This window comes from Corythoichthys intestinalis, chromosome 11 (assembly GCF_030265065.1).
Source record: "Corythoichthys intestinalis isolate RoL2023-P3 chromosome 11, ASM3026506v1, whole genome shotgun sequence".
Taxonomy (NCBI): Eukaryota; Metazoa; Chordata; class Actinopteri; order Syngnathiformes; family Syngnathidae; genus Corythoichthys; species Corythoichthys intestinalis.
The window spans coordinates 8,551,936-8,574,751 of NC_080405.1; the positions used below are offsets into that span (position 1 = coordinate 8,551,936).

At 40.5% G+C, this 22,816-nt stretch overlaps 1 protein-coding gene across 1 annotated transcript; it reads left to right on the forward strand.

Annotated features, from left to right (window-relative positions):
- Nucleotides 1-158: 158 nt before the first annotated feature.
- On the forward strand, nucleotides 159-21,083 carry LOC130923654 (uncharacterized). The gene is made up of 6 exons (XM_057849494.1): nucleotides 159-213; nucleotides 5,027-5,359; nucleotides 5,464-5,718; nucleotides 7,885-7,992; nucleotides 17,933-18,040; nucleotides 20,572-21,083. The coding sequence occupies exons 1-6, from the start codon at nucleotides 159-161 to the stop codon at nucleotides 20,673-20,675; spliced, it is 963 nt and encodes a 320-aa protein (XP_057705477.1). The 3' UTR covers nucleotides 20,676-21,083.
- Nucleotides 21,084-22,816: the final 1,733 nt, after the last annotated feature.

Genomic DNA, 22,816 nt, shown 5'->3' on the forward strand with positions numbered 1-22,816 from the left:
ATTCATGCAAGTGTAAAAGAAGCTTCTTGAATATCAACCTTATTGTTGATTAAAAAGAGGGAAAAAAGGGGAACTTGAACTTCCTTTCCCTCCCTGTTTGAGAAATATTAAGAAATACAATAAACTGCTCACTAAACACTTTCTTGAGGTAGCCTAGAATGAACATGAGGACTTCAGCTGGACTGGTTGTGATACTATTCACAGTATCTCATGGTGAGTCTTTAATAATTGATAACATAGTTCAACTTAAGTTAAGCAGTGCCCAGTTAAGTGTGGATTTCTGCCAAAGCAGAGATGATAAAAAAAAAAAAAAAATCATTGAGGATTGTCTTGTGTTTGTCTGACTGCATTAGAAAAGATGTTAACACTTTAACATATAGCAACAGATAGCCTTGAATTTAAAGCGACAAAAAAAAAAAGTTTCGATACACTATGAACAGCCATCAAAATGGAAAATATTATTAATCGTAGTATCATAGACTTCATAATGATATTGACGGGTCAGATTCGACCTTCACTGGGCCACGCCTTCAAGTAGGGTTCCATCCCACAATCCGCTTCAGTTATTCGCAGTCGGTCACAGCGACACATGCAGCAATCCAATGATGGATTTTGGTTGAAAAAGTACGAAAGCTGTATCGCTTAAAAACAGGAAGGATCGTCCCAGGAGTGAATTTTTATCAAGGATTCAAGGTAATTATTATATTTTTCGCTTATTTCACAAGAATTTTCAACGTAAAAAGCTCTTTGTTGTAAGGCTACCGCCACATTGTCTAACAGACTAGCATCATTCTTCGACATATTATGTAAAATAATATTGACTTAAACTGACTGATTTTTTGTTGCTCTTTTAACAAAGAATTGAGACTGTTTTACGTTCATACAGTGACGTGCGGTCAGGGGAGGCAGGTGAGGCAGAGCCTCACCTGTCATCATGACAAAAAAATAATTAAAGCATCAAATTTATATTAATATTTGTCCATTGCTCTTAATGTATGACTCATTTCAAACATTTTTTATAGTCAAAATCGCTGAATTTGCCCATTTCCTGTTCAAATAACGAAATGAAATGAGAGGTGCGGCAGCAACGAGTAAAGCCTCACATCTGATTGCGCAATCCATAACAAACTGGGTTGATACATGGAATTGGAGCGTGCTGGTTGCCGTACAGCTGCATGTCGCCATTATAATGTTTCCAGATACGTTTATTCGACCTGATTTTCCACAGGCTGGCTAATGTCTTTAACCCTTAAAGTTTCATGTTTGTTAGCGACATATTTAGTTTTGCTGATGGGAAATAAAACCGCAGTGAAAAGGCACAGGTTGCGGCAGATAGTACTCTGCCGCACTGAAAGGGGGCGTACGTGAAACTGGACTTTCCGTCAAAAGCGGACACGATTAACAACATCGGAGCTAAAAGGTTTGCTTCAAACTACTGGACAGAAGATAACTCGCGCTTTTCAAACTGACTGGTACACCCGAAAAAACTGGCTATGTGGCTGTCCTTCGAAAAATCGCCTTTGTTGCTTTCCCTGCCTTTTCTTCTCAACTTGTGCCAATGTCTGGACTAACACGAGATATTGTGACATTAAAAAACTACCACGAAGCCTCAGCAAACATGAAAGCTCGACCACTCACATTTAAAGCCTGATTGCTTTAAAAACTTTTGGAAGCTCAACGATCGATTTGGCTTTGACGAACAGCGGAAGCTCAACGGTAGCATCCATAATTCCAAGGTAAACGAAAACCTAAAGAGTTTGAAAGACCTCATTAATGCAACCTGCATCCTAGCTAAACAGGAGTTAACATTTCGTGGTAACGATGAGCGTGTAAGCTCTTCTAAACGTGGCATATATGTAGAACGCTTACATGGTTTTGCTGAGAAAGATGAAAGGTTAGCTAGACATTTGGACACATCACGGTGTTTTCTGGCTTGTCAAATAGAACACAGAACGATCTAATTGAAGCAATCCTCTCCACTGAGGCGGAGAGATTTTTTAAAGTAAAGGAAAATAAGGAGGACTTATACAAAAAGGGCGTAGGTTTGCATAGGGACGGTAGGGACATAACACTACCAACTTTTCAGGATGCTAAAATTGTCCCCACCAACCTTTAAGCAACCTTACCTTTTTTGCATGATACAATGTTCAGTTATATAGAGAATTTAGATCCTTTAATAGTTCCATATGTTGTAAGGATAGAATTGACCCTACCATTATTAAGTGAATTATTTTCCATTATGTTTACGTTTGCTAATAAAAACCAGACATTTATTCAGGAAGTGTTCAAAATGTTTCTTTAGTATTTTTTGAAAACAAAGGTTTGAATCGAACAGTGTATCACCTGAACCAATGCACGTAAAAGTTATTATCAGTAGATAAGGATTTATTTTGCATTGATCATTTTGCCTATTAATTAATTAGGTTCATATACATGAGAAATGTGGCCCTTTGCCCCCTTCATTCAATCTGTTTGGTCTTATTAATGTCCCGTCCCCAGCAAAAAGTGTACCTACATGCAGGTTATGCTGTTATATCGTCCCTACGAATGTTGAGATCAAACCTATGCCCTTCCAAAGTAACGGCGGTTTTTGTGGTGAAGGACAGGCGCAAGACCACAAACAGTTTTCATTTCAATTAAAAAAAAAAAAAAAAAAAAAAAGAGCTTAGACTAAGAAAAATACAATAGAATATTTAAAAACTAAATTTTGGACTTAAATATTCTTTGTTTTTCTTTTCAAACTTTTTGTTTAGCAATCTGTAATAAATTGATTAAAGTATCAGAATTAAAAGTTTTAAAAACAACTGAATATTTCACTAAAGGTCAGAATTGAATTCTGTGGTTTTGTACACCACCCTTTACTCTTATTTATGTTGCATGAATTATAGAATTGCGACGGCCAACACATTGAGGGTGTAGAGCAAATGCATGTTATTTTCTTACTTTTACGTATCGATAATATGTACCGTGTGTGCGTGTTTTGTGAAGAATGCTGATGAGATATGAAATAACCAGTAGCCAATTGAATAAGCTACCCTTTTTGGTTTATATATTTGGAAATCTGACACTAAAGGAGTCAGTGCCTCACCAACCATGAACCTCACCGCACGTCACTGCGTTAATATCTATAAAGACTTCAGGGATTTAAGCATGTATTCACAAGAATTATCACCGGAAAAGCTCTGTTTACATAATGCGGCCGCCACATTGACTAACAGACTAGCATCATGCTTCGACATATTTACGTAAAACAAATGCTAACTGCACGTTTTTTCTGCTTTTCACCAAGAATCGAGACTGTTTTGCGTCCATATCTATAAAGAATTCAGGGATCTAAGCATTTATTCACAAGAATTGTCACTGGAAAAGCTCTGTTTACATGAGGCGACCGCCACATTAAATAACAGAATAGCATCGTACTTCGACATATTTACGTAAAACAAATGCTAACTGCACGGTATTTTTTTGCTTTTAACCAAGAATCGAGACTGTTTTGCACCCATATCTATAAAGAATTCAGGGATTTAAGCATTTATTCACAAGAATTTTCAACGAAAAAAGCTCTTTGTCTGTGATTCCACTTGGTCAGCTTTTACGGCCATGCCAACAATGCAGGCCTCCAAGAAATCAGCCCTGTGTCCCGTCAATATCATTATGAAGTCTATCCGTAGTATAGCAATGAAGCTATTGAGCAGTATGAATTGAGTAATTTTTGTTTCATCTCTTTCGTTGTGAAGGTTTTTCTGAACATTGTGGGTCATTCTGCCGTTTCCTTTAAAGTTAAGAGGTACATGAGCAGTTTTGACCGGTGTTGTGAATCTTACATTAAAAAAGTAATTAGTTACAGTTCCAAATTACTTCTCCCAATAGTAATTGAAGTGATTTGCTACTGAGCAAAGTAACTGATGTTAATTTTCATGTTCTACACATTGCTACATTACTGGACTGTCTCAGGAAATTAGAATACACAATATTCTAATTTTTTGAGACAGTCCTGTGTATATATACAGGACTGTCTCAGGAAATTAGAATACACAATATTCTAATTTCCTGACTGTCTCAGGAAATTAGAATATTGTGACTGACTGTCTCAGGAAATTAGAATATTGTGTATTCTAATTTCCTGAGACAGTCCAGTATACATTCTATAACATCTTTTAAATCAAAGATGTTTATGTTAAAGCAACACAAGGTAACTTTTCATAACATTTGTGACAGTATGTCGACTGTCGACTTTTATATTTTCAGCAGGTCTGTATTGCTTTCACTTTAAGGAGGGTGGCAGGAACCCTCCCACACACAGAAAAACTACAAATGTGCTGACTGCTTTACGGCATATGTCATTTCCCCCTTTCGCCATTCATTATAAACACGGAATTCTGCAAAGGTGGCAGAGCAACAAAAGAGGCAAAATGTTTTCTCTGAGGAGGGAAAAAGAAGGCAGCTACCAGGATATACAGAATAAACTTTGGCCCAGCTTTCACTTGCTGGCGTGACCCCCCCCCCCCCCCCCCCCAACCAAACTAGTCAGTGGTGGGTGGAGTTAGCCACACGGTTGCGAACTGTCATATGCTATTGTTTAGCCACAACTGGATTCATTACCTTATCCATTACCTAAATGTTCTTAAATCCCTCTGCAGGCGACCGGGAGATTGATTTTTGATTGATTGATGATTTTACCACACTGTACGGGTGTGCACTGGTTCTCATGGGAAACGCAGCGCTGGTCCACATCAGAAACGCAGTCTTCCTTAAGGCAAAACACTACCACTTTTGTCCACCAGCGTCGCTAAAATCGACCAAAACTGAAAAGTTACCAAGTGTTGCTTTAACTGATTGAATGGATTGGCTTGATGTATTTGTTATCCATTTTAGAAGTACCTATAGATTTGTCAGTTATTAACAAGATCCTGCTTGACCTTGGATGATGGAGTGGAAAATTATTTTTTTGTTGAATGATAAAGTTAGCCTGTGAATTTGTCCTCAAACTGTCCTTCACAGTAACTATAACTCCTCCCCCACATAGGTACAGGGCAGTCGTGTGATGGCAGAAAGGATGGAGCTGAGTGTTATGGAGAAGTGGACAGAATTATGTTAATTAAATTGATTAATGGCGGAACCTTCTCTGATATTATTTGGACGAAAATGATCAAATACAACAACATAACATTACGAAATGATATGTTGACATTTAGAGATAAAATGGTACAACAGAGAACATTCAAACAAGAATTTAATCCAGAAACCGGAATTATGCTGATCAAAAACCTGGAGTTTTATGACAGTGGTAACTATACTCTTTCATACATTACCCTGAATGGAACTAGAGGTTTTCGGACTCTGCTGTTGAATGTTGAGGGTGAGTACAGTAACTACTAGACATCGCACAGAAAATCCCTGTAACATAACTAGATGCAACCAAAATCCAATGGATTTTAATTGTAATTGTAAAATTTACCTCAGCTCCTATTAAGTACGTACATCTGGCCACGGCGTGCTTGTCCAAGGGCGAGCAGCTGGTATCCTGCATTTCCGATGTAGGGGACCTTCAGTACAGTTGGGCTCTGAACCATCGAAAACTGGAGGACACGGCGCTTCTCTCTGGACATGTTCATTCAAAGAGTATCATCCTGAAACAGCATGTCTCAGGATGGCTGGTGTGCAATGTCAGGAATCACATCAGTTATGACAGAAGAGGAGTTGACATAAATACTTGTGGTAAGCAGAATACAGAATCCAAATTTAATGTTCGACCAAAATACAAAGGTAGTTATCAAAAGCAAAACAACACATGAAGAAAGAATTTATACACATTATTTACATTGATACCTATAAAATGTCTCAAAATGAGAGGATTACTTCCAGTTCTGCCTTTGTCAGTTGTTAATTTAAGTAGTTCCCCCGCATCTTTTATTTATAATGAATGTTGATTTTATTCATAATGTTGATACATAAACCTTTCTTCACACTTCTAAAACAGTTTTAAAAGTGAAGCTGTTACATGAAGGTACTAAACGGAAATTTTGTGCTAATCTGAAATGCAGTACTTTTGTACGCCATGCGTATACCACCAGTACCCTGAAGAGTACACAGAGGCCTGACATTTTTACTCAGTCTGCCCCAAAAAGCACTTTTTCTTCCCTTCAATCATTGGGATCGAACAGTCTGGGAGAACATGTGCCTGTGCACACGTCCATGTGCCTCCCTGCAGCAGCAGCACTGCTTAGAAAAAACACTTTTGTAACCCATTTAAGACTTGCCACTTTTGCTGTATTGGTCTGTCAACCAAATGGCTTCGCAAGGGTCTTTCCAAACAGGAAAGGGTTAGTCCGGTTCTGCCTGCCTCTCTGGGACCGCGGCAGCTGCCACTGCCCTTCTGTCGGCGGGGCCTCATGGGGCCTGGGGTGAGGCTTGTTTTACTCCGCCGGTGGGGTGAATATCCCCTGGTCTCCGGCGCTTGGTGTAGCGCCTTTCAAGTGTGTGGAGTTGGTGCTTGGGCGGCTGGGGCAGTTGTGGGCGGATACGTGGGCGCTGGGGGTGGTCTGGGGCGCGGGTTGATCGGGGCCCTGCGGGAGCCTGCCTCCTAATTCACACACTCCTCACTTTGCACTGTAAATACCTCTCATCCTGGCACCTACATACTCATTCATTCCTCCGGGGAGAATTGGGACAAGGCCATACAGTACTAGCCCCCACTTATGTTCTAGGACCCCCCCCCCCCCCGTTTCCCTGGTTAACAGGCCCCCCCCATGGTGTCAACCGGAAATACATTTAGCTGACGATAACACCAACATATTCATAGTTAGTGGAGGCGTTCAATGTATTTCTTGTTGTTGTTTGGGTTTCTTCTGTCTTTCTCTCCTTCTTTTCTTCTGTTCCCCCATATCCCCTTCCTGTTCACTGCTTTGTTTTAATAAGCAAGATGTGATGAATGATCACAATGGGAGTATGTCATACTCCAATGTGAAACATTAAAACTGTTCAGATCAACCGGACACTCAGACTTCCATTCTCCTTGTCAAACAGCTGAACAGGACCGGTTTTAAAAAAAGAAAAAGAAAAAAAAGGAAATGGTTAGTTATCGACGGCATTAGATTTGATGACATCTTGGTGACGGGGTAGTTGGCTGAGGCGACCAATCCGGCCTGTCAGCTGCTTCTCTAAGCAGTTGCGAAATGAATTTTTCCTAATCTCTCCAAATAAATGATGAATCAAAAATCGCACGTGATACAGATCCCCCGCCGTCGCTCCGAGAGGTCGCTTTCCTGCTGGTAAACTTGAGGTAATCAGCTATCGACTACTATTCCTGTTTGAAAAGGCCCTTCCAACGCCATTTGTTTGACAGACCATTCCTAATGATAAAAGACCATGATAAGACCATGACAGCCGAAATTGAAAAGGCAAAAGGCCATAAAATTCTAGTTTTTTCCCTTTGTGATTTTCAATGACAAAAAGTACAGTAAATGTCAATGACAACAATTGTCATTGTTTTTTTGCGTTTGTGTTTTTTAACGACAATCAGTAAAAGTCAACGACAAAATATACGTTTATATTCTTACTTATTTCTCTTTATACATATATATTTATTCGTTCATCTATTTTTTAAATTTGGCACTCCTGTGATTCCATATAGGCTTGGAGGTGGCAGTCGTGACAAATTCCGCATTGTACCTTTAGCGTTGTTTTGATGATTATTGACATATTTTTGTAATGTGACAGAGCGTGGAACAAACAATTGGCATTACCTACTGGAAAACCTATTGAACAACTTGGAAGTCCACTCGTGTTACAGAACGGATTGTATTTGACTTTGGATGTTATAGTGTAAGATAATTTAGTCTTGCTAACTGAGTTGTCTGTTAATCATCTTTTTTCATCTTCTAGGGTTTGTATTGGTGAACTGCAGTTCAAATGGAACTCACATATCACAATGGAGGCCTGTCAATGCCACTATCTGCGATGAGCCAATCTATACACCCAGCTCCTCTCAAAGTATGGATCCTGTTATTTATGCATTAATATTTTGTGCTCACGTGATGCCATTTTACATTAGATTATTTTATATTTATCATCTATAAAATTTCATACACATATTTAAAGTGATTATGAATTACTACTGATTTTAGTATACAGTCAGTGACGGATACACTAGGGAGCAACAACATTGTAGGAACGGAACGTAAAGTGAGGACCACTGTACACTGTAAAAAAAACAACCTACAAGACTAGTCACATTCAATTACAGTATAAAACAAAAATTTAAATTTATACCATCTTGATTTTTTGAGAGAGAGAGAGAGAAAAAGAAATTACCAAAAAATTGACACTTACAAAAGCACGATACCCTTACCTTACGATAGTGGCTGGGACTTACTACATTTTACTTTTCCTGTGTCTTTTTACTTTTTTATTTCTTTATTTATTTATTTTATTTATTTATTTAAAAAAAAATTTTTTTTAGTGGCGTGCACCAATGAAAGCTTTTTAAAGATCTTAAAGGGATCCTCTATTTTTAAGACAAGTAATTCTTAAAACATAAATGTTAGTATGAGTTATAATAATTTGATATTAAAACCCCTCTTAATGTTTTTGTTTTAATAAAGTTTGTAAAATTATTTTAAGTGATAGGTCGCCATTCTTGTTACGTCGCAGTGCGTGACGTCACTGGCCCCGAATGCCGAAATTCCAGCTTTTCACTTGTTAGCTTTCCCAACATGTCGTCAGTTCTACCCTTCCTATTTGAACCAGATCTGAAAAGTGAAGCGCAGAACAGCACTGTCGGTCGTTCACAAGACGAGTTTTAGGGAAAAATGCGTGCAGCAAATACCTGCTAAGATAAAAGTTGGGCAAAACTGGTGATGCGAGAGAGTCCTGTTGGGAACCCCGGTTGGGAGCGAGAGTGCATGCTGTTGGGATTCGGGAACTCCGGTTTTATTAGCAGATATTCAAGGTAAGCATATTGCATTTTCAAACGTTTTCCCAATATAATTATGTAGATTGTTAGCATCCAGAGCTGTCGTGTGCTTTACATACAGTACAGGCCAAAGAGCACACCTTGTGTAATCCAGGTCTTGTACATTGTAACGCGTGGTAGCTAGGATACGTGTATAAAAGTACCAGAAAGGGGAGAAGCTTCCACTTATGCACATTTATTCACAAAAAATAATATTTCCACCTTGACCACTCTTCACTCGGGAGCTCAGCAGTACGCAAACACGCATTCCCTGACGAACTCCAACATTGTTGTAAGGTCCACGTCAGAGTCACTGTCGTCACTGTAGCGTGCCATAGTGCTTTAATTATTTAGCATGATTTGGGGAAACCTCCCACGAAGAATAGTCAACAAAAAAGATAGCAATACTAATCCAAATCCGTGTTTTTTACTCACTTGAAGATCCAGGAATTAGACTGATCCCATGGCAATATCACAGCCGCGATTAGGCCGTCGATTCCACAAAATAGACTGATCCGAAAAGCCGCTGTGGGACCGACGAATAAAAATAAATGGACAGATCCAAAACCATTATTGCAGACGCGATGGGACCCTTACTTGACTGAGGATCCAGGAAAAATGTTTAGGCGCCAGTTCTAACGCGTAGTGGGTAGGATACATGCATACAGGGACCAAAAAGGGGGAGAAGCGTCCACTTATGCACATTTATTCACTAAAAATAATAATTCCCCTTTTTTCCATTTGATTGGAAATTGCATCCAAAAGCAGCACATTGTGGCATTTTACTTCGCGAGTTTAGGCAGCAATAAGCAATTGTTGAACACGCTACACATTCGGAAAGATACCAAGTACGTCATCACTGCGAGCCCGCAAACCATGGCGCCAACTAACGGTGAAAATATGGACTAAATATTATAAAATATTGCCATTGATTTAACATTTTATGTGTTTCTAACAACATATTTTAGTACAAGAGAACAATTGTGGTTTATTAGAGCCTACATGTATTTAAATCAGAGGATCACTTTATTAAAGAAGATTTTTAATCCATATGGCAGGCTGTCCATACATTTAGCATTGACCGCTTTCAGAAAAATCAAAGAGTATAGCAGCCACCTTGAAATTCTTCCATTTTAATTCATTGAAGAAGCTAAAGCCACACAATATTCACCTTCTCAATACACACATTGAGCATGTGCCCAGTTTTTAATCACTAGCTTGAAATTTCAAGAAAAAGCAAGTACAGTATTAAAATTAATGGACATTTTCCAAATTTATAGTTGACAGAGGTGGGTAGAGTAGCCAAAACTTTAACTCAAGTAAGAGTAGCGTTACTTCTAAATAATATTACTCAAGTAAGAGTAAAAGTAGTCATCCAAAAATGCACTCAAATAATGAGTAACATTGTGAGTGACTACTGAAAATGTCTGATTATTACCATTGTTAATGGTATATTTTTTTCACAGCACAACTTCATCTATATGAACTGATATTATTATATTGTACTTTAGCTAGTGGTCCCCAACCCTTTTTGCATCACAGACTGGTGTGATATGGTCCTTTTTTCCCCCACAGACCGTTAATGTGTGGAAGGCAATTACAGTAACTATAAACACAACGGGGCTAAAAATGAATCTTAAGTGCAGGGAAAATTTAACTCACCATACGCTGAATCAATTTTTTTTAAACAGCAGCCTCTTCTAAAGCTTGACAGCAAATATCCTTGGTTGCAGGCATAATGAGTTGTTCTTTTATCGTTAAAGGCTTCTTTCTTAAGCAATACGGTTACCCACGAGGTATGATGCTCTCAGTGCATTCGATTTTATTGTCTCGTTTGCTAGCTTTTAGCCACATACAGTGCCTTGCAAAAGTATTTGGCCCCCTTGAATCTTGCAACCTTTCGCCACATTTCAGGCTTCAAACATAAAGATATGAAATTTAATTTTTTTGTCAAGAAACAACAACAAGTGGGACACAATCGTGAAGTGGAACAACATTTATTGGATAATTTAAACTTTTTTAACAAATAAAAAACTGAAAAGTGGGGCGTGCAATATTATTCGGCCCCTTTACTTTCAGTGCAGCAAACTCACTCCAGAAGTTCAGTGAGGATCTCTGAATGATCCAATGTTGTCCTAAATGACCGATGATGATAAATAGAATCCACCTGTGTGTAATCAAGTCTCCGTATAAATGCACCTGCTCTGTGATAGTCTCAGGGTTCTGTTTAAAGTGCAGAGAGCATTATGAAAACCAAGGAACACACCAGGCAGGTCCGAGATACTGTTGTGGAGAAGTTTAAACCTGGATTTGGATACAAAAAGATTTCCCAAGCTTTAAACATCTCAAGGAGCACTGTGCAAGCCATCATATTGAAATGGAAGGAGCATCAGACCACTGCAAATCTACCAAGACCCGGCCGTCCTTCCAAACTTTCTTCTCAAACAAGGAGAAAACTGATCAGAGATGCAGCCAAGAGGCCCATGATCACTCTGGATGAACTGCAGAGATCTACAGCTGAGGTGGGAGAGTCTGTCCATAGGACAACAATCAGTCATACACTGCACAAATCTGGCCTTTATGGACAAGTGGCAAGAAGAAAGCCATTTCTCAAAGATATTCATAAAAAGTCTCGTTTAAAGTTTGCCACAAGCCAGCTGGGAGACACACCAAACATGTGGAAGAAGGTGCTCTGGTCAGATGAAACCAAAATTGAACTTTTTGGCCACAATGCAAAATGATATGTTTAGCGTAAAAGCAACACAGCTCATCACCCTGAACACACCATCCCCACTGTCAAACATGGTGGTGGCAGCATCATGGTTTGGGCCTGCTTTTCTTCAGCAGGGACAGGGAAGATGGTTAAAATTGACGGGAAGATGGATGCAGCCAAATACAGGAACATTCTGGAAGAAAACCTGTTGGTATCTGCACAAGACCTAAGACTGGGACGGAGATTTATCTTCCAACAGGACAATGATCCAAAGCATAAAGCCAAATCTACAATGGAATGGTTCAAAAATAAACGTATCCAGGTGTTAGAATGGCCAAGTCAAAGTCCAGACCTGAATCCAATCGAGAATCTGTGGAAAGAGCTGAAGACTGCTGTTCACAAACACTCTCCATCCAACCTCACTGAGCTCGAGCTGTTTTGCAAGGAAGAATGGGCAAGAATGTCAGTCTCTCGATGTGCAAAACTGATAGAAACATACCCCAAGCGACTTGCAGCTGTAATTGGAGCAAAAGGTGGCGCTACAAAGTATTAACGCCAGGGGGCCGAATAATATTGCACGCCCCACTTTTCAGGTTTTTATTTGTTAAAAAAGTTTAAATTATCCAATAAATTTTGTTCCACTTCACGATTGTGTCCCACTTGTTGTTGATTCTTGACAAAAAATTAAAATTTTATATCTTTATGTTTGAAGCCTGAAATGTGGCGAAAGGTTGCAAGGTTCAAGGGGGCCGAATACTTTTGCAAGGCACTGTACTATGCAGAATGGACTTGGTTGTAGGCTCCTCTTCTTGCTCAGCAGGTGGCCTTTTCCCCATAAAAAAGCTGTCCAAAGATGTTGTTGCCTATAGCAGCTAAGCAAACACCCCAGTAATGGCTGCCAACCACAAGAGGGCCATGTACAGTGGGGCAAATAAGTATTTAGTCCACCACTAATTGTGCAAGTTTTCCCACTTGAAAATATTAGAGAGGCCTGTAATTGTCAACATGGGTAAACCTCAACCATGAGTGGCAGAATGTGGAAAAACCCCCAGAAAATCACAGTTTGATTTTTAAAGAATTTATTTGCAAATCGTGGTGGAAAATAAGTATTTGATCAATACCAAAACTTCATCTCAATACTTTGTTAAGTACCCTTTGTTGGCAATAACGGAGGCCAAACGTTTTCTGTAACTCTTCACAAGCTTTTCACACACTGTTGCTGGTATTGTGGCCCATTCCTCCATGCAGATTTCCTCTAGAGCAGTGATGTTTTGGGGCTGTCGTTGGGCAACAAGGACTTTCAACTCCCTCCACAGATTTTCTATGGGGTTTAGATCTGGAGACTGGCTAGGCCACTCCAGGACCTTGAAATGCTTCTTACGAAGCCCCTCCTTTGTTGCCCTGGCTGTGTGTTTGGGATCATTGTCATGCTGAAAGACCTCGCCACGTCTCATCTTCAATACCCTTGCTGATGGAATGAGATTTTCACTCAAAATCTCTCAATACATGACCCCATTCATTCTTTCCTTTACACAGATCAGTCGTCCTGGTCCCTTCGCAGGAAAAACAGCCCCAAAGCATGATGTTTCCACCCTCATGCTTTAGAGTGGGTATGGTGTTCTTCGGATGCAATTCAGTATTCTTTCTCCCCCAAACATGAGAACCTGTGTTTCTACCAAAAAGTTCTACTTTGGTTTCTTCTGACCATATCACATTCTCCCAGTCCTCTTCTGGATCATCAAATGCTCTCTAGCGAACCACAGACGGGCCTGGACGTGTCCTGGCTTCAGCAGGGGGACACGTCTGGCAGTGCAGTATTTAAGTCCTTGGCGGCGCATTGTGTTACTGATAGTAGCCTTTGTTACTGTGGTCCCAGCTCTCTGTAGGTCATTCACTAGGTCCTCCCATGTGGTTCTGGGATTTTTGCTCACCGTTCTTGTTATCATTTCGACGCCACGGTGTGAGATCTTGCATGGAGCCCCAGATCGAGGGAGATTATCAGTGGTCTTGTATGTCTTCCATTTTCTAATAATTGCTCCCACAGTTGATTTCTTTACACCGAGCGTTTTACCTATTGCAGATTCAGTCTTCCCAGCCTGGTGCAAGTCTACAATTTTGTCTCTGGTGTCCTTCGACAGCTCTTTGGTCTTGGCCATAGTGGAGTTTGGAGTGTGACTGACTGAGATTGTTGACAGGTGTCTTTTATACCGATAATGAGTTAAAACAGGTGCCATTAATACAGGTAACGAGTAGAGCCTCGTTAGACTTCGTTAGAAGAAGTTAGACCTCTTTGACAGCCAGAAATCTTGCTTGTTTGTTGGTGACCAAATTTACTTTCCACTCTAATTTGGAAATAATTCTTTAAAAATCAAACAATGTGATTTTCTGTTTTTTTTCCACATTCTGTCTCTCATGGTTGAGGTTTACCCGAGGGGCCGGGTAATGGGAAGCATGATGTTTAGCTACTCTTGCTCCGTTCCGTCCCGAAGACCGCGCGGCGCGCTGAGTGTTGTGTACTTCCGCTTTACTTCACATATTTCAATAATCGGAATTTGGATGTTTGTGAATCGTTCTCGAATCTTCCACGGCCGAATCGCGAATAATCTAAGAATTGGAAATTTTGCACACCTCTAGTAGCCGTTATGTCGAAAAGCAACTTGCCTGTTCGACTGACACGGACGTTAACCGGGTCGCGTCCTAGGAGAATGTTCGGGACTTAACTGGGACGTGGCATGTATGGTTAATTCCCAGGTCACAGTGCGAAGCTGATGACGTATATCATGGTGGGCCTATTTTCATTTTCTCTTTTATCGCAGTAAAACGAAAAACGGTAAACAAACATCGCAACTATCAACACGGCAAACTGGAAATAGCCAAATTAAAGTAAAAAAATAACAAAATTAAATTGCTACTGGATCTTAGAGCCGAGAAAGAGACAATCCATCATCCATCTTTGGAAATGATTATTTTGTTGCCGATGCTGACCAAAAATGACGTAATGGCCGCGTTATAAAACCTGTATATACAGTAGTCGTGTTCAATCCTGGGTTCAAGCTCAGTTGTTGTTGAAGCTTTAGGTTTAAAGAAATTCTAAATATCCATCTTACCTCATCAGCTGTAGTTTTGACTAAGAAAAGCAAAGGACCACTAAGATAATAAATAATTTTGACCCATACTTTGTAGGATTTCATTTATCTTTGTTGTTTTATAGTTTTACAACTTTTACAGACAACATTTTACCAGCTAAATCTTTATTTTAAATTCATATATAGGAAAGTCAAATACATGCAATGATATTTTTGGCCACCGGGGGTCACTGCCTCCCACCACCTCTCAATCTTTATCTTTGTCAAGAAAAGCACTCTATAAATCCAATGCATTATTATTATTAAAACCAGCAAGCATGCTTTACAATGTGAAATCGGAAACTATTCAGAAGTGGCCCAGACCTTTTGTGTCTATATGGACTACAAACGATGGATATATACAAGCTTATTAAATCTTTAGCCAACTAAACAAAGAGTGCATTTACCCAAATGAATGCACTGATATATACAGTAGAACAAAGAACATATCTGAACAAAGATCTATATGAACAGATAATTCAACAATTTCCAACAGCATTGCTGATGGTTTCTTACAGCACCCTTGTATGGAGTCACTGATACTGAATTACATAATGATACCTTGCATGCATATTACAATTCCACAGTTATGGCATTTTTGGGTGCAAATTTATCTTAGCCGTTGTCATTTACACCTAAAGGGATCCTCGACCTCAATACCACAATTGTTCTCTTGTACTAAAATATGTTGTTAGAAACTCATAAAATGTTAAATCAATGGCAATATTTTATAATATTTAGTGCATATTTTGACCGATAGTTGGCGCCATGTTTTCCAGGCTCAGAGTGGTGACGTAATTGGGATGTTTCCAATTGTGTACAACAATTGTGTATTGCTGCCTAAACTCGCTGAGTAAAATGCCACGACGTGCTGCTTTTGGACGCAATTTCCAGTTAAATGGAAGCAAGCAGATTGATGTGAGTCTCCACAGATTTCCTATTGACAAGAAGAGGAGAAAGGTTTGGGAAATGCCTGTAGACTGACAAAACTTCCCAAAGACCCAAGGGTTTGTTCTCGCCATTTTTCTCCTACCTAGTTCGAGGCTTTTAAACGACGACAACTTATGAAAGAGCTCACCGGAGCGGCTGGATATAAGCATAGACTAAAATCAAATCCTGTTCCAACTATTATCCCTCACAAGAAGCCTCAACGCGCTCGGATAGCGAATGAAACGCGCAATAAAGCGCCAAAGACAAGAAACTGCTGGCCGCTCTGTTAAGCAGGCAAGCCACTCCTGTCGCTACAGCAGTTGGCGAACCTTCGGGCGTATCTCTAGTCACAGAGGAAGCTAATTATTCACCTCTACTGTCCGTTCATCAGGCAGTAAGTGTGTGTGTTCAGTATTCACCGAATATGAGTCATGCTGCCACTCAAACAGATCCAGACACGTTCGTTGCAGCGGTACAGTGGCCAGCCGAGCTCTTAATATGGACCACCCTTACGTAGCTAAACGTAAGTTGGATGGACAAGACATGGAGGACACGCGATCCCAGGATTTGTTCCTGTCAGATGACGGATTTAATGAGAACAGTCAGCCACGACACGGCTCCGATCCTGACTATCACACGAGTGCATTCATCGTTTTATTACCTTTAGTGAGAGTTTATAATATCAATAGTCATGAAAGTAAAAATGCACGAATGATAAGGTGTGTTCAAACTTTTGGCCTGTAATGTATGTAATGCACACGGCAGCTCTGGATGCTAACAATCTACATAATTATATTGGAATAAGTTTGATCACGCAATAGCTCACCTTGAAGATCTGCTAACAAAAACGCGAGTTCTCAACAGCATACACTCTCTCGCTCCGTTGTCATTTAGACGCATTTGTCGCGAGTACACCACCAGTTTTGCCCAACTCTTGTCTTATCAGGTATTTCCTGCTCTGCATTTTGTCTTTGACGCTCGTGTTGTGAACGACCAACAGTGCTGTCCTGCTCTTCACTTTTCCACTCTGGTTCAAATTGGAAGGGCAGAACCGACGACATGTTGGGGTAGCTAACGAGTGACACGCTGGAAGTTCGGCAGTGGGCCATGTGACGTCACCGCACTGTGACGTCAACAAGAATGGCGACCTATCAGCCGCCCAGAGACTTCTAGCCTCGGGTGGAGGCCAGCAAGCTGTGGCGGCTAGCTTCAAACTGGCGTCGAGCACTGTGTCCAGTGTTTTGTCCGAAGTCTGCAAAGCACTGTGGACAGTCCTCCAGCCCGATTTTTTTGCTGTGTCCTACAACCAGCCAGTGGGAAGCCATAGCAGGTGACTATGGAGCTTCCCAAACTGCGTTGGAAGCCTTGATGATAGACACGTTATCATAAAAGCATCGATGCACTCTCAATCAGTGATGATGTATGAAGTGTGTGAACTGTCTGTTGTTGACAATTAAACATCAAAACAACTCTTTTTACACCTAACCTGTGCTTTATTCTTCATATACTGTACTAGAAGGGTGAAATGTAAATAAGTCAAAGATTCACAGCAAACATATGTACACAATAAATGATGAAGTGCACCAACCAAAAATACGACATAAAGTGATAAAAAGCTGGCAGTTTTTGGCCAACTGTGTCCGCGCTTCGTGTGGCCATTTGCTTCCGAACACATACATACTTGTCTCGGTGGTTCTTCCATTTCTTTATGCAATCGCTGACCTCCAGCACCGTATTTTCAGCAATCTCCTCCCACGAATTGCTTGCCATTTGGCAATCTTCATAATTTCTTGACGAGAAATTGTAGAAGTTGTTGCACTTGCTCTTTATTGATACTCTAATCAGCTTGGTCCATTTTTGCATGTAGCAAAACATTGTTTGAAAATGGCGGGGATTTCGCGCTGAACCGAAAACAACAGGCTGAGCGGACCATTCACAGTCCATTTGCGCCACGTAACCATGCGTTGACGTCGTACAAGTCAAGATTTTGTTGAAGTGCAGGGCAGGCTAAGGCGGAGGGCCGTAAATCGGGTCTGCCTTGGAGGCGAAGGTCTGCCGCAGAAGCAAAACTCCGCCTTTATATTCTGTCTGCTCTGTTACAGCACTTGTTCCCAGGACAGATTAACCTAACCACCTAACGACATAGACATACGGTATATGTATAATTTTCTAATCTTAATTCTTCTTCTTATTTTTTTTTTTCCAAAATAGTTGTTGTGCTGATAAGTCGTAACAGCTGTGGGGCAGCGATCATTGTGTTAATGATCGGAGTGGTGATATTATACACCCTGAAGGAAACGGAGAACAAGACACATGAAGGTAAAAAAATAAATAAATAAAAATTAAACATAAATTCCAGATGCGCTCTGGCTTAAATTACAAAGCAAGTCTGCTTTTGGGATCCACATAATACTGGGTTCTACACAAGGGCGTAGGTTTGGTCTCAACATTGGTAGGAACGATATAACAGCTTAACCTGCATATACACTATTTGCTAGGGATGGGACATTAATAAAACCAAACAGATTGGGTGAACGGGGATTAGGCTACATTTCTCATGAATATGAACCTAATTACATAATTGATATGCTAAATCAGGGGTGCTCATTACGTTGATCACAATCGAACAGTTGATCGCAATGCTTGTATGGGTAGCTCGCGACATTCCGCCCCTCGCATTTAAAAAAAAATGTACATAGTATATTAAGTAATCTGAATTTCTAGCCAGACCGCCGGAATTGCGCCAGCTGAACTGCCAGACCAGCGCTGGCGCAGCTCCAATGGGCCGGGCCGGCGGAATTCCAGCAATCCGGCCAGAAGGGCAAACTCCGCGCATTCACCTTCGTCCTACCCCTTTGTACTGACTCCATTTTGAAAGGTTTAAAGAAGGCTCACCGAGAACAAGTTGACAATTTATTCAGGTCAACAGAGGGCAAAACGGCAAGGCGAAACAGAAACACTCAGGCGGGGAGGCAAGGTCACCCTATCATACGTCAACAAAAGGTTCCAGAGAAAAATGACAACGATTAGTTAAACATTCAGTCTTTTGAAGGCTCTCGTGGGGCGGGCCGTGGGCAGGAAGAAGGATGTGTTTGGGATTATTGTCTGTTTGTGGATTGGACAGGAGGATTCAGGAGTTACTGTTGTCCGGGCAACAAGGATGTGGATTTTGTCACCTCATCGTCAAAGGGGCTCTTGGAGTCTTGTCAGTCGTGTTATCAGTTGGATATCGAGCGTTCTCCTGTGTTCCTTGTGTTAGGACAGACCGTCCCGCCATTGGTGATGGACTGTCCGGGAGAACTGATTGTGAGACTTGGTGGTGCAGACGTGTGCTTGTCAGCGTCAATCTTGCTCAGTTAGTTGTATAACGCACGCGCTGGGCTTCCGTGATAAGAAGGCGTTGTTTATCTCTTATACCATATATCCTATAAGTGCTATTTATATTATATTGGGTGTGTTAGAGTAATACAAACAGTGAGACGGTGCCAACAGGAAAAGGTACTATCTCCTTCATTAATTATCATATGAGGTTATGCATCACCCGTCTCTATCGAAGCAGCTTTTTGCTTACGTCTTTCTGGTTCCATAGTTTCCAGCAGAGTATGCTACATTTCTCACAGTTTAATTAACGTTAACAGAAGAAAACACAAACAGAAGGACACTTCTCTCAAACCAGCTTCCTACTCAAGTTTTACAGGTTAGCAAGTTCACACAGATTAATGTTATGCTAACTCTGATGCAGGTCGAACTTTCAGTAGCAAAATTAGTGGTGTGTTTCCAACCTCCACAACATTGCTGTCTTTTTAAATTACTCACAGTGGTTGCTGCTGGCCGAAAAAAAACTTCTAGTATCCCTCCTCTTTGAAGGGGGCGGCATGTTATCGACATTTATTTTTGTCGGGGCTGTGTGAGTGTGAGCGTGCGTGTGTGTGTCGGAGGTGGGTCAATCATCAGCCAATCAAACGTGCGTTTGAGCGGGAAAAAAATGGACCGCCGCATTCAATGCTTATCCTGAAAGGTTGGTAGTTGTATGTCCCCACCCTCCCTATGCAAACCTACGCCCTTGGTTCTACACCTCACATTGCTGATTTGTGTACGCTCCACCACACCCAATCACTTTTTTTTTCTGACTGCCCCCCACTCCTTTTTCTCCTCGGTCATCAGGCCCTCCACATGGTGTCAGCCAGAAATACAATTTGCTATCGATAGCACTACTATAGTCAGAGTTAGTGTCGGCGGGGAATGTATTTCTTATCGTTGTTCTTTGTTCGTGTCTTCTGTCTCTCTCCTTTTTCTATTTTCCTTTGTCCCCCATTGCACCTTCCTGCTCGCTGCTTTCTCCTAATAAACGAAATACAACGAATAATCATCACAATGGCAGTATATCATACTCCCATGTGATACATTAAAACTGTTCAGACCAATGGGACACTCAGATTCCCATTCTCTGAGTCAAGCAGCTGAACAGGACAGGTTATAAAAAAGATATAAAAATATAATAAAATAAAAAAGGAAAATGATGAAATAAAATAATTTTTAAAAAGAAATAGATAAAAAAAGAATTATATGCATGTGTATTTTTCGGCCTTCCGGTGTTTGTGTTCCAATATTTGGTTTGTTTTTGAAGTGGAACTGGGGAGTTGTTCTTTTAAAACTTTTGGCCAGAAGCTCTTATATGCAAAAGTATAGTTGTCTCCTCCAACTAAAGAGATCAAAGGTACCTTTACAGGTAAATTACAAAGAATACTTAAATGTTTTAATTTTGTGTGTGTGTATGTTGTACTATATGCGTACTGTATGCATTCTGTGTGTATGAGTACTAACTTATTTTTGTGCCATTTTCTCTGCAGTTAAAAGAGACCAGGAATTAATTTATGTGAACGCACCAAAAGGAGTAGATGCAACACAGACAAGAAAGAAAATGGCTGGAGAACATCATTTTTCCATGAATTGAGCCATACAAACTAGCATCCATTTATATGTGTCTATGAGTAAAACATCTTGATTTTCTCTTGGAGGTAAAGCAGGAGTGGCTTTTATTACATGTGAAATAATAAATACATACTGTAGTATATGGTATTTTATTTATTTTATTTGATATATGTACAGTTTTGTATTGATGTATGATGGTATTGAGTCTTTTATTTTTTTCTTGGCGGTAAAGCAGGAGTGGCTTTTATTACATGTGAAATAATAATAGATATAGTGTATCACAAAAGTGAGTACACCCCTTTCACTTCTGCAGATACAGTGGGGCAAATAAGTATTTAGTCAACCACTAATTGTGCAAGTTCTCCCACTTGAAAATATTAGAGAAGCCTGTAATTGTCAACATGGTTAAACCTCAACCATGAGAGACAGAATGTGGACCCCCCCCCCCCCCCCCCAGAAAATCACATTGTTTGATTTTTAAATAATTTTTTGCAAATCATGGTGGAAAATAAGTATTTGGTCTATACCAAAAGTTCATCTCAATACTTTGTTATGTACCCTTTGTTGGCAATAACGGAGGCCAAACGTTTTCTGTAACTCTTCACAAGCTTTTCACACACTGTTGCTGGTATTTTGGCCCATTCCTCCATGCAGATCTCCTTTAGAGCAGTGATGTTTTGGGGCTGCCATTGGGCAATACGGACTTGCAACTCCCTCCGCAGATTTTCTATGGGGTTGAGACCTGGAGACTGGCTAGGCCACTCCAGGACCTTGAAATACTTCTTATGAAGCCACTCCTTTGTTGCCCTGGCTGTGTGTTTGGGATCATTGTCATGCCGAAAGACCCAGCCACGTCTCATCGTCAATGCCCTTGCTGATTGAAGGAGATTTTCACTCAAAATCTCTCAATACATGGCCCCATTCATTCTTTCCTTTACACAGATCAGTCATCCTGGTCCCTTTGCAGAAAAACAGCCCCAAAGCATGATGTTTCCACCCCATGCTTCACAGTGGGTATGGTGCAATTCAGGATTCTTTTTCCTTCAAACAAGAAAACCTGTGTTTCTACCAAAAAGTTCTATTTTGGTTTCATTTGACCATAACACATTCTCCCAGTCCTTTTCTGGATCATCCAAATGCTCTCTAGCGAACCGCAGACGGGCCTGGACGTGTACTTTCTTTAGCAGGGGGACACGTCTGGCAAGTGCAGGATTTGAGTCCCCAGTTTTATTGCTTTAAAATGGGTTTTGAGCTTTGTACATTTTATCCAAGATATATGGGAACCTCTTGATACTAATTTTGAAAAAAAAAAAAAAAAAAAAAATGCCAAAGATGTATAAATACGTTTTTGGGACACTGAAGCAATTAAAAATAGAACGTATTTATACGTTTTTGGGAGCAAATGAGTTAATATCCAAACCCCTGGCAACAAAAGTGAGTAGACCCCTTAGAAACTATGTACATCCCTGAATGTCCAAATTGAGTATTGCTTGTCATTTCCCCTCTTAAATGTCATGTGACTCGTTGCAGGAGTGTTGTCAGCATTGCAGCAGAGATTGAAGGGGGGGGGGGTGTCACTCTGTTAGTGTTCAGACCATACGCTGCACTCTACTGTACATCAAAGTGGTGTGCATGGCTGTCACCCCAGGAAGAAGCCTCTTCTGAAGACGGTACACAAGAAAGCCCGCCTATCTTATCAGACCATAGGACATGGTTCCAGTAATCCATGTGCTTTGTTGACATGTCTTCAGCAAACTGTTTGCGGGCTTTCTTGTCTACCGTCTTCAGAAGAGGCTTCCTCCTGGGGTGACAGCCATGCACACCAATTTGATGTAGAGTGTGGTGTATGGTTGAGCACTAACAGGCTGACCCCCCACCTCTTCAATCTCTGTAGCAATGCTCACAGCACTCCTGTAACGAGTCACATGACATTTAGGAGGGGTAATGACAAGCAGTACTCAATTTGGACGTTTTTTTTTTTCCAAGAGGTGTACTCCCTTTTGTTGTCAGGGGTTTAGATATTAATGGCTATATTTTGAGTTATTTTGAGGGGAAAATAAATATACTCTATTGTATAAGCTGCACACAGACTACGTTTCACTGTGTCAAAGTGTCATTTTGTCAGTGTGAAAAGATATACTTAAATATCTGCAGAAATGCGAG

Bases quoted from the DNA above. Each gene is read 5' to 3' on its own strand.
- LOC130923654 (XM_057849494.1), top strand. From the start codon at position 159: ATGAACATGAGGACTTCAGCTGGACTGGTTGTGATACTATTCACAGTA. The intron at 5,360-5,463 runs GTGAGTACAGTA...AATTTACCTCAG, and splicing joins TCTGCTGTTGAATGTTGAGG to CTCCTATTAAGTACGTACAT. The intron at 7,993-17,932 runs GTATGGATCCTG...TTTCCAAAATAG, and splicing joins TACACCCAGCTCCTCTCAAA to TTGTTGTGCTGATAAGTCGT.